The following is a 20,937-nucleotide window of genomic DNA, read 5'->3' as shown; positions in this document are numbered from 1 at the left end:
AGGAGCCCGAAACATCAGGCCAGTACGCTGTTAGGACCCCTTCTTTGCTCTACCCTGAGTTATCCTCTAAGCAGCGAACGAATGACGAATTACTGTTAGGTCCCCCGATCATTTACATGCCCCCTCCATATGCACCCTCCCAGTCAGTAGTGCAACACCCACCACCCCCAAACACGAGCGAAAGCAGTACAGGGGCCTCGGTCCTCACGGCCTACGTGCCGGCTGAGCCTCTTGTACTGAACCCAACGTCGGCTATAACGTTAGACGACCCAGAGATGAGAAAGAAAGAGTCCACCAGAATGAATCGACTAACGAAGGATGAACGAACAGGAATCGACAAAATAGTAAAGGCACTGGTAGGATCCTTTTTGACCTTACAAAAACTAAAGTAATGCTAGGAGTTAGCCCTTTGTGGGACATATGAAACCAAGGGAAGGAGCCAAGCTCACGGTCGAGACAGCCACGAGGTAGCCCGACTCCATTACTCTCGCCTACCTAAACATGTCTGCCCTACTGCCCACCCCGCCCAATAAGCATGACAAAAATCCCGCACAAACGGAAGCCTGCTGACACCCACCATCGACGTCACCAAACTAGGGCTAGATCGCGCAATTGGGCTATGTTATTTTTCCGATTGCACAGTAACCTCCTTGTGCTCGTCATCAGATTGCAAATATGTACAAACACTCCAACGAAGTAGTATAGTTATAACATTTTAATAACTTATAAGATATAACAAACACACCAACAGGGTAAACAGGTTAAAACACGTTTTAAAACAACTATTTACATGACAGTCTGCTGCAACCTCCATCCCAAAGCCTTAACGTCCACGTGACACCGTCCTCGCCTCTCCTTCCTCGAAATTGCAACATTGGCCTGTTTTGGGCGGTTCTTTTAGTCGGCTTTGGGCTATAAAAGCCATGCAAAAATCCATTGACATCAGTGGCGGACGACTGTGCGAATAGGCCGGAGGCTATACGAAGCACCGAAGTTCTGGCAACACCAAGGCGGAGTCCGCCACGCTGTGCGGGCCTACCCGCTTTCTTTCTTCTTTCTTCAATAAGGGCTGATGCCCTGGCGGGGGGAGGCGACGCGGACGGGCCTCCCCCACCTCCCCAAGTGGAGGCTCACCAGCAGATGAGGGCACCCCAGCCATCTTTTTCATCGGCCTGCTGAATTTCACCCTGGCACGCTGTGCGGATCTTCCCATTCTCTTCTTCCTTCAATAATGGAGGGTGCCCTGGCGGGGGGAAGCGACGCGGACGGGCCTCCCCCACCTCCCCAGGTGGAGGCTCGCCAGCAGATGAGGGCACCCCAACCGTCTTTGACTCACCGGCCAGCTGAGCTGCACCCTGCCGCTGCACGCGACCACCGGACAACCGCCCAAGCACGGGTTCACCAGGATCGCCACTAGCTCCCGACGTGAGGAGTGGGCCCCCGCAGCCAAGAAATCGGGGACCCACCCCGGTGGTGATACCATCCAAACTGCTGTCGTCACTGCTACTGGAATCACCCCGGTGGCAGTACCATCCGAACTGCCGCTGTTACTGCTGCTGGCTCCTCTCCGGTGGCTGTACCGAAGAGCTGCTGCTACTGCTGCCCTTGAACTCCGGCGGTCGGCTCCTCCGGATCCAGGCCTAAAGCCCACCGTGAGACAATTCTGGACTCGAAAGTAGGGGTGGGCGGAATTTGCGAAATCGCGTTACGCAAATCTCCGCGAAACGGTAAAAAATCTCCGCGAACACGCAGAAATTCCGCGAACACGCGGAATTGCTTGTTCGCGATACTTTTTTCCTGTTCGCGATCGCTGTTTGCGTGCTCGGGGTGAAATATCTCGCGAACACGCATATTGAGAACGCGAACAAGCAAAAAATTTCGCGAAGTCGCGGAACGCAGATTTTTGGCCAATTTCGCGTTCTCCGCGGAACGCGAAATTACCCAAATTCCGCAAATTCCGCGAACGGAACGGAATTTACCGCCCAGGCCTACTCGAAAGCTTGTCTGCTTGGGCGTGGGCCCCACCCTTGACAAAATGCTCCCCTCAGCCTTGCAGAATCGGCTGGAGTCATTTGACACTCGACTCCCGCGGACTTCCGGTAAGGACAAAACCGCCGCCATTGCTCTTTGCCCCGGACGGCAGCCACCTTGCCTCCGCTTGGTGCAGTGAGAAAGACTGGTTCGAAGCGTCGGCGGAAGAACCCGCCTGCTGCCCCGCCCCAAGAACGAACCATGGCATTTCTACGGGGTCGCAGTGACGCCATGCTGACGCAAAGTTGACGCTAACGAAAGTTCTCGAACTACTGAAAGGGATTCTGGTCCAACAGCTAATTCATGGAAAGACTTAGACTGTACTCTGGCCCGACCTCGCCCCAAGATGGCGCCGATGTAGGAGAGGCCTACAAACCCTTGTGGCGTCCCAGTCACGTGACATTTGTGTTAAAAAGATATATATATATATATATATATATATATATATATATATATGCGATGCTTCCACACATGATGGTCGGGGAGGGGCGGGAAGGGAACCGATTTTATGCCGTAGTAGCGTTGCTCATGACACTCGACGCCTCCCACCACGTGGCCGGCCTGAACGTTTGTAGGCCCGTATCTTGTATGCTGACATTGTTTTAAATAAAGGGTCTCTTGAAAGAATTACGGAATCAGTGCCATGACTAATCACATAGGTTGATAAAGATTTCTTCATTTGAATAAATGATTGTTACTCCCAAGCAATAGAAAACAGATAATGCAGTCCCCATTTGCCTGAATCTTTTTGATTAACGGAATTTGTACCCATCACATCTATCTTTTCCAAGAGTTGTTAAACAATGGTCAACCATAGCTCAGGGTATATGCCGAACGCAAGGTATGGTATCTTGCACCTTAATACACGACCGATTGAGAAATGCATGTATGACAAGGGAACGCGAATTTAGGAAATGAAATAAATTAGAGCATCTTTGTCTCGGACAAAAAGAATAATAGGTCTGTGGTATCACCCATTCCTGCGACTAGCCTGGTACGTGGTAAGTAGAACTTTTTCGTGTCTGCGCGCGCTGGGGTACTTTGAATGCTGCACATCCCCTCCCCTCTTTTTCCCCTCTATAGGTCACGACGAAGCTCCGACTGAAGAATGAAGTGGACATGGACCGTACCGAGTTCAATATGAGGGAAAATTTAGACAAACGTTGTGAGATAGTGCGTGAAGTGCAGACCACCATTGAGAACATGAGAAACTGTATGGCATGATTGTGCGTGTGTGCTATGATTACACGGTATGAATGTGTGTGCATCTCATGCTTAGGTCACTTGAAGAAGGCGTCACTGTATGATTGAAGTGCTCGCCCGTCGATCAAAGGGAGGAGAATAAAAGGGTCCGACACCCCCTAGGACAAACTACAAAATACTGAAAGTACGCAGCATGCATAGGAAAGGAGGACGGGAAAGGAGAGGTCCCGATGCTCAACGTAGCCCTGAGTCTCCATCTTAAGTTTCTGCGCTTGATGCATGTACTGTCACACCCTATCTGGCATTTGTGTGTACGTGATCACCGAATTTATGTCTTTTCCCCGCTTGTGTTTTCTTACATGGAACAGACCCATGCTACTCCATGTTGTGTGTGCACCAAGTGGCCTATTATCTTACCCATGTCTCTCTCTCGTTTTGTGTCGTATGTATGCCAAATAGCCTACTTGATGCACACCTCTCTCTCTCTCTCGCTCTCTCTCTCTCTCTCTCTCTCTCTCTCTCTCTCTCTCTCTCTCTCTCTCTCTCTCTCTCTCTCTCTCTCTCTCTCTCTCTCTCTCTCTCTCTCTCTCTCTCTCGCTCTCTCTCTCTCTCTCTCTCTCCCTCTCTCTCTCTCTCTCTCTCTCTCTCTCTCTCTCTCACTCCCTCCCTCACTAAAAAGCCTTCTTACCCTCTTTTCTGTTTGAATAAATTAACGACACATACCTCCTCGGTAAGTGTATAATTGGCCTGGAGCACGGTGGTGTTCGAACAAATTGACTGAAACAAAACGACCGTACTTTGCCACGTTACTACCTCTCCTTTCTACAAATATTGAGCTTAATTGGCTGAGAAAAGAAAGGACAGGTAAGACGACTGAAGTCTCCCAATTTGGCCCTCATCACGGGGACTATATGTCAGTGGTTTCCGTTTTTCAGAGCTTTAACAACACCATCTCCACCGCCCAGAATTACCCCCGCCCAATTACCCCGAAATAGAATGTCTAAAGCACCCCGTTCTCCCAAGATAACCCCAGCCCTATACTAGCCGCCTCAGAGTATTTTGAACGAAACAGCAGATGACCTCATTCACTAATAATGCATCGCCTAAACTGATAAAGGGTTATCTATTGTCGCCAGCAAAAATAATGCTTAGCTTATGTTCCTCCCCGAAATGGATACTCGTGAACACGTGACAGTAGCACCTCGCACTTTCTTTTTATAAACTTAGCAGTCCTCGGAAGGAAATATGTAATAACAAAACTTGTGTTGAGACGAACGAGCCTCTGCCGGAGAAGCCGGTTCGAATTTTTAATAGACTAGAAGGTTGACAGATGTCAGGCTTCCTGCAACCAGTATCGGGCACAGGAATCGGCACCTAGGGGGCCAGACAATGGACAGGGACACCCACAGAAACTTGCACCACAGCAATGATTAATAGATTAGTAACGCACACACTAACATCAGAGTTAAAAGACACCAATCATGCAGCAACCGATAAAAACATGTCCGCAACTACTCGGTGGTTGGGAGAGAGGATGAAGTATGTAAATGTCTTCCCTGCCAACTCTCTAAGATTTTTGTTTCTTGTACCCATTTAAAGATAACCTGCGGCCATCGGAAGGGAGGGGTCGGACGTGACGCACAGCCTGGCTGCAGACCATGGAACATCTACGACATCGACCAAGGGGGAAGCTACGAAGCAAAAAGGGCGTGAGACGAGACACCATTTTCAGGATGATAAGCGCGAAGGGCTACATCGAGGCCCCCTGCTCACCGACCAGCGTGCCTGAAGTCTCAACCCGTCGGGCCCGATTGATGGGCCCAGTGCTGGAAGATTCTGCTCCCCTTGGTCCACATTTTTGATCCGATCCCACTCCACCCCCTCTTCCCTCGGCGTCCCGAAGCACGTCACACCCTTCTCTCTCTCTCTCCATCTTTTATATGGATTATGAATCTGACCTACCCACAGAAGAACAAAAAGCAGGTACCCTGTCTCAAAGTACCTATGGTGAACTGTGTTAAGGAACAGGGCTGTGATCAGAGAACAGTGAATGATCACACCCTGCAACGTGAGAAATTGGATTTGAGCTGGACCTTAGCTCCACCGCCGGTGCTCAACAGTGCCAACGAAAGAAGAACAACAATAAGAGCTTACCAGTGATGGCTCTTTATAAAAAAGGACACTGGAAAGAAGAACCCATGTCAAAGTTGAAAATCCTCTCCCAACCACCTTTTTATATTAACTATCTTCTTATCAAGTTTTCATGATGTTGCATCAATCACTTCCGACTGTACACTGAGAAGTTAAGAAAATGTAACTTTGTATAGTAACATTCATACAACACCAGCCATGTACACGACTATACTGTAACTCTGTATGTACTACCTCCTCGCCTACTTTATCACCTGTAAGTAACTATAAGCAAATATGTCAGATTACTCCTGCCTGCCCTAAAAACTCTGTATCTTTAAGGAATGTACGAAAGACATTAACGATATTATAGCTGAAGGTTAACGAAGATAAATGACGGCCAGGCAAGCTGGCGAGATATGTTAAAAGGGAGGACTGTGGAAATTTAGCTTGCAAACTGAACATTATCTGCGCCATCTTGCCTCTCCCCAGCGCCACGCACAGCGAATGCACGGCCGCCATTTTAGGCACCCCACTCCCTCCCCGCTCATTCTCGATCGCCAGCGCTTTCCCCTGGCGCTGCGAACATCCCCCCGCGCGCCGGCCGCCCCCGCTCTCTCATACACGGGCCATAAACCCTCTCCTTCTGCGCGACCCTGCTACGGAACCACATCCGACCGACATCCCACACATGGTCATGCCGCTCCTTTGATAACCTCCTTCCTCTGCGCCCCATTGTCCGAACTGGTCCCAGGCCATCACCTAGCCCTGCGGATGCAGTAGATGCAGTTTATTGCCCCTACTGTAAGGGAAACACCCCACATCAAAGGGATTACAGTAGATCAAAGCCCCTACCCCCTGAGACCCGGCCGGTTGCACACACCCCCGGGAATTGGCGGAATTCCCCGCTGCGCGATAGCCATCTCCTACTGCGGGAACTCCTACTGTAGCTATGTGTGGGATCGGATCTGAGCCGGGGCTTCAGGGGATGTTCTCTCATGCATCAAGGAAATCTCAAGGATGTACTATGTGTAATAAAGCAATAAACCGGTGTATAAGAGACCAGGTCTCAGAGATGCAGTTAGAGCACCTCGTGACGATACCTTGCTGTCTGATCTGATGTGTTCTGCTCCGACGGAATAAAACTTTGTTTCCTGCCTTCCAGTCTCCGGCGCCTGCCTCTTTCATTGGTAAATTATCGAGTGGTATGAGAGGCGATTACCGCCGGGCAAATACTTGAAAGGTTATCGACTGAAACTGCCGCTACCATTTAACAAGTGTATGTTGCCTTAGGTCACTTTGTGATGCCTCAGACTAGCGTGTGCTACCTCAAGTCAGTGTCTGCTGCATCAGGTGAGTGGTGAGTGTTTACTGCCTCAGGTGAGTGTGTGATGCCACAGGAAATGTGTGTGCTGTCTCAGGTCAATGTCTGTTGCCTTAGGTCACTTTGTGCTGCCTCAGACAAGTGTGTGGTGCCTCAGACTAGTGTGGGCTGCCTCAGACTAGTGTGTGCTGCCTCAGTTGAGTGTCTGCTGCCTCAGGTGAGTGTGTGCTGCCTCAGACGAGTGTATGCTGCCTCAGTTGAGAGTGTGCTGCCTCAGATTAATATGTGCTGCCTCAGGTCAGTGTCTGCTGCCTCAGGTGAGTGTGGGCTGCCTCAGGTCAGTGTCTGTTGCCTCAGGTGAGTGTGTGCTGCCTCAGGTGAGTGTGTGCTGCCACAGGAAATGTGTCTGCTGCCTCAGGTGAGTGCGGGCTGCCTCAGGTCAGTGTCTGTTGCCTCAGGTGAGTGTGTGCTGCCTCAGGTGAGTGTGTGCTGCCACAGGAAATGTGTGTGCTGCCTCAGGTCAGTGTGTGTTGCCTTAGGTCACTTTGTGCAGCCTCAGACTAGTGTGTGCTGCCTCAGTTGAGTTTCTGCTGCTTTAGGTGAGTGTGTGCTGCCTTAGGGGAGTGTGTGCTGCCACAGGAAATGTGTGTGCTGCCACAGGTCGGTGTGTGCTGCCTTATGTCACTTTGTGCTGCCTCATACTAGTGTGTGTTGCCTCAGACTAGTGTGTGCTGCCTCAGTAGAGTGCCTGCTGCTTCAGGCGAGTGTGTGCTGCCTCAGGCGAGTGTGTGCTGCCTCAGGTCAGTGTGTGCTGCCTCAGATCAGTGTGTGTTGCCTTAGGTCAGTGTGTGCTGCCAAAGGTCAGTGTGTGCTGCCTCAGACTAGTGTGTGTTGCCTCAGGTCAGTTTGTACTGCCAGAGGCCAGTGTCCGCTTGCTCAGGTCTCTGTGTGCTGACTCAGGTCACTGTGTGCTGCCTCAGACTAGTGTGTGCTGCCTCAGTTGAGTGAGAGCTGCCAATGAGAGCTGCCTCAGGTGAGTCTCTGCTGCATGGGTATTTATTCTCAGGTCTGTGAGCGTTATTTCAGTAGGTTCTGCTATGGACCCGGAAGTGGTTCTGCCTCATTTTGGGGCTCCAGATTATCGATAGTGACAGGGTTATTACACGTCTGGGAGGTACTGTCTCTGGTCAGTTTCGTCTGTCTCCAGGCTCTGTAGACAAATACCACTACTGTCACCAGTATTATCTAGAAACAGAGAATGAAGGAGTCAGGTCGAAAGAAGCGCCAGGATCAGGAGGAGCCGGTACCTGTGATCATCACCGTGCGGAGGTTGGCCGTGTTCAGCTCCCTCAGGATGGCGCTGGTCTCAGGTTTTAGGCGGTTTTCCAGTATCAGCAGTCCCAGGAACTGCAGGTCTGACTCCACGCTCTCCCTAGGAGTGAACACAAGGACACCAGGAGATCACAATGCGATTCACCCGAGCGTAAGGGATATCAAGCGTAGACTCCAGCCCGCCGCAGTGAGTCCACCCAGAAGCTGTACCAGATACCGGCCTGCCCCGGGGTCCAGGTCTGATACTGAAAGTTTGAAAGAACCTATCTAAATAAATCAAAGTCAATTAGTGTGAACTGAATGTGTCAATGTATAGATGTTATAGATTACATTTTGGGAGGTAGACTAAATGTTGACAATTATTAGCAAATAATGGTCTTTAGGCAGAAACTAGCTACTGTGGATTCCATCTCTCAAGATGTGACGTGCTAGTCCTTCCAACAGAGTGCCAGAAAAGGCTACAACATGTCCAAACAAGAAGACAGCAGGGGGGGGGGGCAGAGGATGGAAGACATGACATGAATGTTCTAAAACATGTTCCTTCACAATGACCTCCCAATAGGACATCTGGACATTCTGCTGATGAGTGCTGTCGATTGCAAGTACTAGCAGATGAGCACTGCTCTGTAAACATTACCAGACAAATACTGTGCCATAAACATGATCAGCAAATACTGTGTTGTAAACATCTGCAGGTAAATGCCATTCTGTAAACATTACCAGACAAATACTGTGTCGGTTTCAGGTGAGTGTGGTCTCTGAGAACCCTCCTGTCGTAGCCTCAAAAGTCCCTGAGTAGCCCATCCGCCAAGATCGCAATCAGACCCCTAGTGTTAACATAGTCTCCGTGCCTCAAACCAGCCACAGACCTGCAGAAGCGCTGCCGGCTTCTGGTGGGTGTGGTCTCTGAGAACCCTCCTGTCGTAGCCTCAAAAGTCCCACCCACGGGTTCAACACTCAATATCATATGCCCATGCTGATATGTTTGCAGTTATTATATTTCAACACACTATGTTCTTTCCATATTTTAGTATTTAAATAATCTGGTACTAAAACATGAGTTGTTAATACCCACAGAGCTTTAACTGTTTGCATGCCTGACACATCTGCCAAGACCCTTGATTCAGGCGGGAAACCGACGTTTGTACATGCCCAATTGGCTTCATTTTAGCTTTCTCATGTCTAAATATGCCTCCACTCCAATGCAAGTCAAAAAGGTATGTAAGTAGTGCTGATTTATATCTGAAGAACCCACTCTTTCCTGTGTTCCGATGTTGACCTTTGTGCTGTGGCCTTCTTGAGGTAGCCCTGGCCACCATAGAAACTCTCCATGGTGTGGAAGTTTCTTACCTTGGCATACTGTCGAAGTCATCGTGGGTGCCAGCTCCGATCGGCTTGTACCCCAGGCCGATAACTCTGAACCCCTGGAATGTGTACAGCTCCAGCTCTTTGGCGAATGAGGCTGGCACTGTGGGGAACAAATTCAGGAGTTAAATCAGGGATCCGATGGACTGCAAGGTGGGTTTATAATTACAAGAAAATAAGAACCTCAAAGATGCTGAACAATGCCTTATGCAGTACACATCAGCACCCCAAAAACGTCCAGAGCTGACCAATGCCTTAACCAGCGCACATAGCACTCTGAATTATCCATAGCTGACCGATGCCTTATGCAGTACACATCAGCACCCCAAAGAAGTTCAGAAGCTGGCCAATGCTTTTCCAGCACACATCAACACCTCAAAAATGTCCAGAGCTGACCAATGCCTTATGCACTTGCTGCCTGGAAGAAATGCAGAAGTGCTCAGCTGGTTAATCTGCAAATGTAAAGGGCGCCTGGGAGTCAGCAGTGGCTTCAATTGATGGAATCACTTGAAGCTTCCTGATGACAAAGATGTATTGTTTTGAGGGGTAGGGCATGGGAGTTAGCAGCTGAGCCGTGAAGTGCTTGCTTGTAAGGGACAGTTATATATATATACATATATATATATAAAAAAACTTGCAGTACGTTCAGTCTAGTTAAAAATAATATCTATATTTTGTAAGCACCATGTTGTCTTAAAACGTTTTGAGCATTTTGCAGCCACCTATCTTATACTGTGTGTACTGCAAGTTCAAAATAATGACTTACATGTTTACAGTGCGTTCTGTCACATTCTGGGACCTCATAGCAGTGAAAATACACCAGTCACTATTCTCCACTGCACCAAGCAGGATTTAATTCTGTGGCTCTCTGATTACCCCTAGACCTCTGCGGTGCATTACTAACAGAGGTTTCAGAATGTACGATAGTGCATTTCCCAGTGATTAACGTAACTTTTTAAAATGTAATTCTCATTGAAGCAGCACATTATTTTATATTTAGCTACATAAAGGTAAAAGACCTAAATGAAATACATAATATTTAGTTTTTTAGTGCCATCTTTGAGCCTGCCCCCACATTCACTGATCCTGCCACCATTACATGCAGCATCACAGTTCCCATACTTTTTAGGTGTCACCTAGTCAGCACTTGCACTGTCTATTCAGGACATGCTTTATCTAGGGCTTGAAAAAATGCCCATCTTTTTCATTGGTTCCTGTTGCTGTCCTTTAGAAATGCTAGCTTTTCATTGGTGAATGCATTTAGTAGTCCATCCTCTTGGAATTTTGCATTCTTCCATGAGGACTGGCCCTCTTACATGTGCCCTTACTGTTCAGGGTAGATATACTTAAAGAGAACTCTTTTTTTTTTTATTGGCCTGACTCTTTGCTCGTTAAGTGTTCTGTTTACTTGTGCAATGAAACGTTGGTTGCATCATTTGCTTGCTGTAGCTTTATCTCCCCGTGCCTCTCCCACAACACTGCTCACAGTCCCCCACCATTCCTCCGAAGCCACTGCTGTTTTGCTTGTATTTAGGTTACTTTACGAATAGTTTGCATTGTGGTGCCCTTGTTTAATATCCCTTTGCCATCTACCCCCACCTCCTGCACAGGACTTCTCTTCTTGCACGCCCCGAGATCACTGCATTGAATTCTTATGTTATTTTACATTAAATGCTTTTATTTATAGAGCACACATAGGCATGGGCTCGGGGACATTAAACAATTAGCCCATGATCAAAGGATGTTGAGCCAACAGGAGACTTGAACACGGATCCCAGCTCACCAGTCAGCAGCTCTCACCACTGTGCCATATCCTTTGCCTAGCCATGGTGCAGGGTGCATTACCGTATGTGGCCAAGAAAGGTCTCAAGGGACACCTAGTGACAGCCTATGGTAATGCACCTTCACAACACTGCTTGATGGTTTTTTGGCAGTTGTAGCTCGAACCTAACCGGAAGGTATTGGAGCGCTGAGCACCAGTTCTCCAGTTACAAAGTGACAGCTCACGGCGCTAACATTTTCCAAAGAGAATGTTTGTATTATAATCAGTGAGACTGCTCTCTGCATCAAAATGAAGCGGTGTTTAATTTCACTTTGCATAGTTGGGAGTGCTTCGGTGTCTATGCACTCTAGCGGAGGCACCGCTTTCCTGTTTATTTTTTGCAGTTGTAGCACAAACTCGACTGGAAGGTATTGGAGCGCTGTATGTGAGCACCAGTTCTCCCAGTTCCAAAGTGGCAGCTCGCTGCGCTAACATTTTCCAATGAGGACATCTGATGGCATCAGGTTTGCTCCTCTGCTCGCTTGACTTCAACAAATAGCTCTGACCCTCGCCTTTCCTTTACTTGTTCCACTTTGAAATGGATCCAAAAGAGAAAGAAACACTTTGGCCGCAAATGTCGTCTTTTTCTGACATTTTTCTATTCCAAAGTGCAGCCTCAGAACGGAGAGAAAAAAAAGGTTACAAAAACAAAAAGTGGCCAGATTGGTTTTATATACAACCAAACACATTAGCGCCACTTTACAAAGATTGCCAGTGAAGCGCTACTTTTGTTTCCAATGTTCACTTCTCCGGCTCTGCTGCCAGGGATGGACTGGTAATGCAAACCAGCCATGGCAAATACATCAGACCGGCCTCCTGGGAGCGGCGGGGGGATGGGCAGGGGGTGCTGGTGGGATACACTGCTGCAGCCCTTTTGTTACAGGGGGCTGATATTACAGCCTTGCTGAAAAACTGCCCCCCCCCAGTAACAAAATGGGCCCCCACTGGTCCAAAACCTGCCCCCACCTTTCCGGCCCAACAGGAAAACGCCCGGTGCCCGCTACGACCAGTCCGGCCCTGTCTGCTCCTACACTTCTCTCTTTCTTCCTCTACTACTCCTAAACTGAGAAAAATCCTAACTTTAAGACTTTCGGTATTCACAGAAGGCATTTAGGAGTCCTAAAGGCAGGACTCCTAACTTCTGTGAATACCGAAATGAGTAAGTGCCTTCTGTGAATACCAAAATGAGTAAGTGCTTTCTGTGAATACCAAAATGAGTAAGTGCCTTCTGTGAATACCAAAATGGTAGTAAGTTTAGGTTTTTGTCTTAAGTTAGTTCTGTGAATCGGGCCCAGAGTGGTCGCACAATGGCCTGATTGGTTTTCATTCACAACCACATACATAAGCGCCACTTTACAGAGTTTGCCAGCGAAGCGCTACTTTTGTTTTCTTGCCTTTCTTTGACCAACATTTTTCCCGGTTGGGGAAGTGTACCATTCCTCGAGGTACTGCCATACCTGGTTGATGTGTAGAGTGGTAAATGTTTAATGTGATCCTTATCAGCTGATTTCCTTATTTTAGATGATAAAATGTGTACCACGGCTCCGTGTTCATGAAAGTGGTCTTTATAAACCATACTGCTTACGTTTTCTAAGGATATAGGCAATAGACATTGAAATGGGTCCCTTTGGCCCTGTAGTCATGGCCTTAACTTTTCAGGCAAAAGCACTCACTGATTTCTGAATAATAAGTGTAAAAGCGTTAATGTCAGCTGAGGGGCTTGTAAAAGCTCATGAGTACCCGGGCTCTGCTCGGGGACAGACGCGCCATCAATCCGGCCCTCCTTTCATCTTCTCACCTCAGACGCCCCTCAAGGCGAGCCATCAAGCAGGCCCTCCTTTCATCTTCTCACCTCAGACGCCCCTTCATACTCTCCATCAAGCAGGCCCTCCTTTCATCTTCTCACCTCAGACACCCCTCCAGACGCGCCTTCAGTCAGACCCTCCTTTCATCTTCAACCTTCAGAGGCCCCTCCCACACAGCTACAAAATGAGGCCCCAAGCTCCGGGGGCCAGGGGAGGTAGTAAGGCTTTCAGCAAGCTCTGTTTTCATAGGGGTGCGTGAATGTTTGCCCATTGGCACTGGGATTCTGATACCTGCACAAGAAATGCAATGTCCAAGTTTTAACCTGTTTAAAGGTTATCTTTCAAAGGCTTCAATAAATATAAAGGTTGAAAATTACAAATTGAAACTTGATTTTTTTAAATGTACATAGTTGCCAAGAGCTCCATTGTCTTGTGTGACCCCTTGAGCTTGTGTGCAAGTCTGTGTGTGCGAGAGAGTGTGTGTATGTGTTTCTGTGTGCTTTTAGGTGTATGTGTGTGGTATGTGTAGTTTGTGTGAGAGAGAGAGTGGGTGTATGTGTGTCTGTGTGCCTTGGTATGTGTGTGGTATGTGTGGTGTATGTGAGATAGAGTGGGTGTATGTGTGTCGGTGTGTCTTGGTGCATGTCTGTGTGTCTGTGCATTGGTGAGTGTCGAATGTGTGGTTTGTGTGAGAGAAAGAGAAGGGGTGTATGTGTGTCTGTGTGTGTTAGTGTGTGTTGGAATGTGTGTGATTTGTGGTGTATGTTTGTGTGAAGGAGATAGGGTGACCAACTGGCCTGGGTGCAAATTCAGGACGGTGTGTGTAAAAATTCAGGACAAAAGGTCAAAATACAGGTCAAAATTTCTGGAGAGAAGGTCGAAATTCAAGACAAAAGTTCGGGACAAAAGGTATGTTTTAAAGACACATCAGTGCCCTTGTGAGATGTAAAGACTCATGCATAGGATGTAGCTAATTGGACCTGCAGTTCTGGATTAGAGTGTCCTTTCCCCGAAGAATTGCTGCACGGAGCCATGTCCTCACGCATCTCCCATGGCCTCGTGGGAGGTGGCGGCTGCTCGCGCTGCTTCCCGGTGGCATGGGAACAGTGCCGCCCAGCGGCACAACAGCTGAAAGTCTCTTGTGGTATTTATCACAGCGCCGTACAAGGAATTCATCTCTGCTTTCTGGCAGGCAGAAGGAGCATTTCACACCCGAGTTCCACGCTTGCTGCCTGACGTCATGTGTCAGTTTGGATGTCGGGTTGAGTCACCTGGGGGTGCGGGACCCATTCATTCTTTCATCCATCATTCAGTCAATCCCCATTGTAAAAGAATAGGTTTAGGGGTCCACGAGGGCGAAGGCATTTCCCACAGATCAGCGCTCGGTTTGTAAAAGAACAAGTGCAGGGGTCCTTGGGGCCGAAGACACATCTCGTGGAGCAGTGCTCGGTTTGTAAAGAACAAGTGCAGGGGTCCTTGGACCAAAGACACATCCCGCGCACAAGTGCTTGGTTTGTAAAAGAACAACTGTGGGGGGCCTCGGCATCAAAGACACATCTCGTGGAGCAGTGCTTAGTTTGTAAAGAACAAGTGCAAGGGTCCTTGGGGCCGAAGACACATCCCGCAGAGCAGTGCTCAGTTTGTAAAAGAACAACTGTGGGGGGCCTCAGCATCAAAGACATATCTCGTGGAGCAGTGCTTAGTTTGTAAAGAACAAGTGCAGGGGTCCTTGGGGCCAAAGACACATCTCGCGGAGGAGTGCTTGGTTTGTAAAGAACAAGTGCAGGGGTCCTTGGACTGAACACATATCTCGTGGAGCAGTGTTTGGTTTGTGAAAGAACAAGTGCAAGGGTCCTTGGACCGAAGACACATCTCGCGGAGCAGTGCTTGGTTTGTAAGGAACAAGTGCAGGGGTCCTTGGGGCCGAAGACACATCCTGCAGAGCAGTGCTTGGTTTGTAAAGAACAAGTGCAGGGGTCCTTGGGGCCAAAGACACATCTCGTGGAGCAGTGCTTGGTTTGTAAACAACAAGTGCAAGGGTCCTTAGGGCCAAAGTCACATCTCGTGGAGCAGTGTTTGGTTTGTAAAGAACAAGTGCAAGGGTCCTTGGGGCCAAAGAAAAATTTCGTGGAGCAGTGCTTGGTTTTGTAAAGAACAAGTGCCATGGTCCTTGGACCGAAGACACATCCCGCGGAGCAGTGCTGGGTTTGTATAGAACAAGTGCAGGGGTCCTGGGACCGAAGACACATCTCGTGGAGCAGTGCTTGGTTTGTAAAGAACAAGTGCAGGGGTCCTTGGGACCGAAGACACATCTCGTGGAGCAGTGCTTGGTTTGTATAGAACAAGTGCAAGGGTCCTTGGACCGAAGACACATCTTGTGGAGCAGTGCTTGGTTTGTAAAGAACAAGTGCAAGGGTCCTTGGACCGAAGACACATCTCGTGGAGCAGTGCTTGGTTTGTAAAGAATAAGTGCAAGGGTCCTGGGACCGAAGACACATCCTGCGGAGCAGTGCTTGGTTTGTAAAGAACAAGTGCAGGGGTCCTTGGGACCGAAGACACATCTCGTGGAGCAGTGCTTGGTTTGTATAGAACAAGTGCAAGGGTCCTTGGACCGAAGACACATCTCGTGGAGCAGTGCTTGGTTTGTAAACAAGTGCAAGGGTCCTTGGACCGAAAACACATCCTGCGGAGCAGTGCTTGGTTTGTAAAGAACAAGTGCAGGGGTCCTTGGGACCGAAGACACATCTCGTGGAGCAGTGCTTGGTTTGTATAGAAGAAGTGCAAGGGTCCTTGGACCGAAGACACATCTCGCGGAGCAGTGCTTGGTTTGTAAAGAACAAGTGCAGGGGTCCTTGGGGCCAAAGACACATCTCGCGGAGGAATGCTTGGTTTGTAAAGAACAAGTGCAGGGGTCCTTGGACTGAACACACATCTCGTGGAGCAGTGTTTGGTTTGTGAAAGAACAAGTGCAAGGGTCCTTGGACCGAAGACACATCTCGCGGAGCAGTGCTTGGTTTGTAAAGAACAAGTGCAGGGGTCCTTGGACCCAAAGACACATCCCGTGCAGCAGTGCTGGGTTTGTAAAGAATAAGTGCAGGGTTCCTTGGGGCCGAAGACACATCTCGTGGAGCAGTGCTTGGTTTGTAAACAACAAGTGCAAGGGTCCTTGGGGCCAAAGTCACATCTCGTGGAGCAGTGTTTGGTTTGTAAAGAACAAGTGCAAGGGTCGTTGGGGCCAAAGACACATCTCGTGGAGCAGTGCTTGGTTTGTAAACAACAAGTGCAAGGGTCCTTGTGGCCAAAGTCACATCTCGTGGAGCAGTGTTTGGTTTGTAAAGAACAAGTGCAAGGGTCCTTGGGGCCAAAGAAAAATTTCGTGGAGCAGTGCTTGGTTTGTAAAGAACAAGTGCAAGGGTCCTGGGACCGAAGACACATCCTGCGGAGCAGTGCTTGGTTTGTAAAGAACAAGTGCAGGCGTCCTTGGGACCAAAGGCACATCTCGTGGAGCAGTGCTTGGTTTGTATAGAACAAGTGCAGGGGTCCTTGGACCGAAGACACATCTCGTGGAGCAGTGCTTGGTTTGTATAGAACAAGTGCAGGCGTCCTTGGGACCGAAGACACATCTCATGGCGCAGTGCTTGGTTTGTATAGAACAAGTGCAGGGGTCCTTGGACCGAAGACACATCTCGTGGAGCAGTGCTTGGTTTGTATAGAACAAGTGCAAGGGTCCTTGGCCAGAAGACACATCTTGTGGAGCAGTGCTTGGTTTGTAAAGAACAAGTGCAAGGGTCCTTGGACCGAAGACACATCTCGTGGAGCAGGGCTTGGTTTGTATAGAACAAGTGCAGGGGTCCTTGGACCGAAGACACATCTTGTGGAGCAGTGCTTGGTTTGTATAGAACAAGTGCAAGGGTCCTTGGGGCCAAAGACACATCTCGCGGAGGAGTGCTTGGTTTGTAAAGAACAAGCGCAGGGGTCCTTGGACTGAACACACATCTCGTGGAGCAGTGCTTGGTTTGTGAAAGAACAAGTGCAAGGGTCCTTGGACCGAAGACACATCTCGTGGAGCAGTGCTCAGTTTGTAAAGAACAAGTGCAGGGGTCCTTGGGGCCGAAGACACATCCCGCGGAGCAGTGCTTGGTTTGTATAGAACAAGTGCAAGGGTCCTTGGACCAAAGACACATCTCATGGAGCAGTGCTTGGTTTGTAAACAAGTGCAAGGGTCCTTGGACCGAAGACACATCTCATGGAGCAGTGCTTGGTTTGTAAACAAGTGCAAGGGTCCTTGGACCGAAGACACATCTCATGGAGCAGTGCTTGGTTTGTAAAGAATAAGTGCAGGGGTCTTCGGAACCGAAGACACATCTCGTGGAGCAGTGCTTGGTATGCAAAAGAACAATAAGAACAAGTGCAAGGGTCCTTGGGGCCGAAGACACATCCTGCGGAGCAGTGCTTGGTTTGTAAAGAACAAGTGCGGGGGTCCTTGGGGCAAAGACACATCTCGTGGAGCAGTGCTTGGTTTGTAAACAAGTACAGGGGTCCTTGGGGCCGAAGACACATCTCGTGGAGCAGTGCTTGGTTTTTAAAGAACAAGTGCAAGGGTCCTTGGGGCCGAAGACACATCCTGCGGAGCAGTGCTTGGTTTGTAAAGAACAAGTGCGGGGGTCCTTGGGGCAAAGACACATCTCGTGGAGCAGTGCTTGGTTTGTAAACAAGTACAGGGGTCCTTGGGGCCGAAGATACATCTTGTGGAGCAGTGCTTGGTTTTTAAAGAACAAGTGCAAGGGTCCTTGGGGCCGAAGACACATCCTGCTTTACGAATAGTTTGCATTGTGGTGCCCTTGTTTAATATCCCTTTGCCATCTACCCCCACCTCCTGCACAGGACTTCTCTTCTTGCACGCCCCGAGATCACTGCATTGAATTCTTATGTTATTTTACATTAAATGCTTTTATTTATAGAGCGCACATAGGCATGGGCTCGGGGACATTAAACAATTAGCCCATGATCAAAGGATGTTGAACCAACAGGAGACTTGAACACGGATCCCAGCTCACCAGTCAGCAGCTCTCACCACTGTGCCATATCCTTTGCCTAGCCATGGTGCAGGGTGCATTACCGTATGTGGCCAAGAAAGGTCTCAAGGGACACCTAGTGACAGCCTATGGTAATGCACCTTCACAACACTGCTTGATGGTTTTTTGGCAGTTGTAGCTCGAACCTAACCGGAAAGTATTGGAGCGCTGAGCACCAGTTCTCCAGTTACAAAGTGACAGCTCACGGCGCTAACATTTTCCAAAGAGAATGTTTGTATTATAATCAGTGAGACTGCTCTCTGCATCAAAATGAAGCAGTGTTTAATTTCACTTTGCAGGGTCCTGGGACCGAAGACACATCCTGCGGAGCAGTGCTTGGTTTGTATAGAACAAGTGCAAGGGTCCTTGGGGCCAAAGACACATCTCGCGGAGGAGTGCTTGGTTTGTTAAGAACAAGCGCAGGGGTCCTTGGACTGAACACACATCTCGTGCAGCAGTGCTTGGTTTGTGAAAGAACAAGTGCAAGGGTCCTTGGACCGAAGACACATCTCGTGGAGCAGTGCTCAGTTTGTAAAGAACAAGTGCAGGGGTCCTTGGGGCCGAAGACACATCCCGCGGAGCAGTGCTTGGTTTGTATAGAACAAGTGCAAGGGTCCTTGGACCAAAGACACATCTCATGGAGCAGTGCTTGGTTTGTAAACAAGTGCAAGGGTCCTTGGACCGAAGACACATCTCATGGAGCAGTGCTTGGTTTGTAAACAAGTGCAAAGGTCCTTGGACCGAAGACACATCTCATGGAGCAGTGCTTGGTTTGTAAAGAATAAGTGCAGGGGTCTTCGGAACCGAAGACACATCTCGTGGAGCAGTGCTTGGTATGCAAAAGAACAATAAGAACAAGTGCAAGGGTCCTTGGGGCCGAAGACACATCCTGCGGAGCAGTGCTTGGTTTGTAAAGAACAAGTGCGGGGGTCCTTGGGGCAAAGACACATCTCGTGGAGCAGTGCTTGGTTTGTAAACAAGTACAGGGGTCCTTGGGGCCGAAGACACATCTCGTGAAGCAGTGCTTGGTTTTTAACCCCTTGGGTGCCAGGCCTTTTCCCCCTCCTGTGCCTGGCGCTTCATTAGCGGGTGGGTTTCATGACGAGATAGTCTTGTCATGGGCACAGAGGGACTGTGCTCCATGACGAGACTATCTCGTCATGAGCACAGAAGAGGTTAAAGAACAAGTGCAAGGGTCCTTGGGGCCGAAGACACATACTGCGGAGCAGTGCTTGGTTTGTAAAGAACAAGTGCGGGGGTCCTTGGGGCCGAAGACACATCTCGTGGAGCAGTGCTTGGTTTGTAAAGAACAAGTGGGGCCGAAGACACATCTTGTGGAGCAGTGCTCGGTTTGTAAAGAACAAGTGCTGGGCTCCTTGGACCGGAGACACATCCCGCGCAGCAGTGCTGGGTTTGTAAACAAGTACAGGGATCCTTGGGGCCGAAGACACATCTCGTGGAGCAGTGCTTGGTTTTTAAAGAACAAGTGCAGGGGTCCTTGGGGCTGAAGACACATCCTGCGGAGCAGTGCTTGGTTTGTAAAGAACAAGTGCAGGGGTCCTTGGACCGAAGACACTTCTCGTGGAGCAGTGTTTGGTTTGTAAAGAACAAGTGGGGCCGAAGACACATCTTGTGGAGCAGTGCTTGGTTTGTTTGAAGAATATGCATGGGGGTACTCGGCCCGCAGACACATCCTACGGAGCAGTCCGCATTTGTAAAATAATAAGTGTGGGGGATACTCGGTTCACTCAGAGGACTTCTGGTGAGATTGAACACACACAGGCATCGCAAGTGGTCACGGTCAGAGGGCTGCTTCCCTAGTATATTTTCTACTCAAGCAACAGCAGAATCAACTTGAGAATAGAATGGTGCTGTTTCTGCTGATTTTTCAGCATAACATGGGTTATCAGCACCAACATCTGAGCACAAGCAGCGCAGTGTGCATTTCCCTACAAATGGTGGAACTCCGCAGAATCTCGTAAAGTTTTTATGTAACTTTGTGTGATTCTTCAGAGGGAAATTCCACAAGTTCCACACAGTCCTAGTTGCTAAGCTTCTGTCTCTAAATGTGAAAGTGATAACAGTTTTCTCAAGCTGTGAATGTCCTTAGAATCATTATACAAATGGCGCGTGTTTCCAACGACAGTGACAATGTCCTGCAGGCACCTGAACAGTGGCTGCGTGATGCAGACTGAAGTGCAAACCAAACATTTAACATTTCTGTATAGGAAGATTGCCCTTAGAAAGTAGATCAAACTCTTTCAGTGGTTACTTGTTCACATGCACATCTGAGGGCTCACTAGGCACTGAAGCCATGATCTCATATAAAGATTGATTTGTTCTGTTTCAGGGTCCACTCTTTCTTCATCCCAGTTAAATCACTGGGTACATTGGTACTATGGGTATCTAAAACCATACCACTCTGTAGTGCAGGAGGGCAGACTGCTAGACACTGTACACAACCTCTCTGATGAGACTGGGCAGCCCCCCTACAGAGTGCACGCTGAGCCCTCAGTCCCCAATGAACAGATTCAACAGGTTAGATATCAATGCTTTCTCACCTGTCTCAGGTCTGCAGAAACTGGCCACCATCTCTGGAGCTCCCTTCATGTAAACAGCGCACTCATCCCCGCCGATGACCTGTGCGACCACTGTCATCCTCTGAAGCGCGGAGGAGAACGGATACTGGAAGATGACTTCCATGCCTGGCAGGGAGTTCTAGCAGAAGACACAAGTGCAAACATAGAGATCACAAAATCTTCTGTTTCATGAGAAGGGCATTTTGCAGAAACATTCCAATTTATGTGATTTCAAATTTAAAACAAAATAAACCTGTGTGAAAGCTCTAAA

At 48.8% G+C, this 20,937-nt stretch overlaps 1 protein-coding gene across 1 annotated transcript in view; it reads right to left on the bottom strand.

The window, feature by feature from the left end:
* Positions 1-20,937, bottom strand: part of LOC146788633 (putative cation-transporting ATPase 13A4) — a 235,098-nt gene that overhangs the window by 116,176 nt on the left and 97,985 nt on the right. The window contains exons 16-18 of the mRNA XM_085635818.1: positions 20,649-20,805; positions 9,371-9,488; positions 7,996-8,120 (exon numbers count right to left, since the gene is read on the bottom strand). Coding sequence (XP_085491944.1) covers positions 7,996-8,120; positions 9,371-9,488; positions 20,649-20,805 — 400 coding nt within the window. The remainder of the gene's footprint in view (positions 1-7,995; positions 8,121-9,370; positions 9,489-20,648; positions 20,806-20,937) is intronic.

This window comes from Triturus cristatus, chromosome 11 (genome assembly GCF_964204655.1).
Source record: "Triturus cristatus chromosome 11, aTriCri1.1, whole genome shotgun sequence".
NCBI classification, from domain to species: Eukaryota; Metazoa; Chordata; class Amphibia; order Caudata; family Salamandridae; genus Triturus; species Triturus cristatus.
Note: the sequence above shows the minus strand (reverse complement) of the source record. Positions and strands in the feature narration are given on the sequence as shown.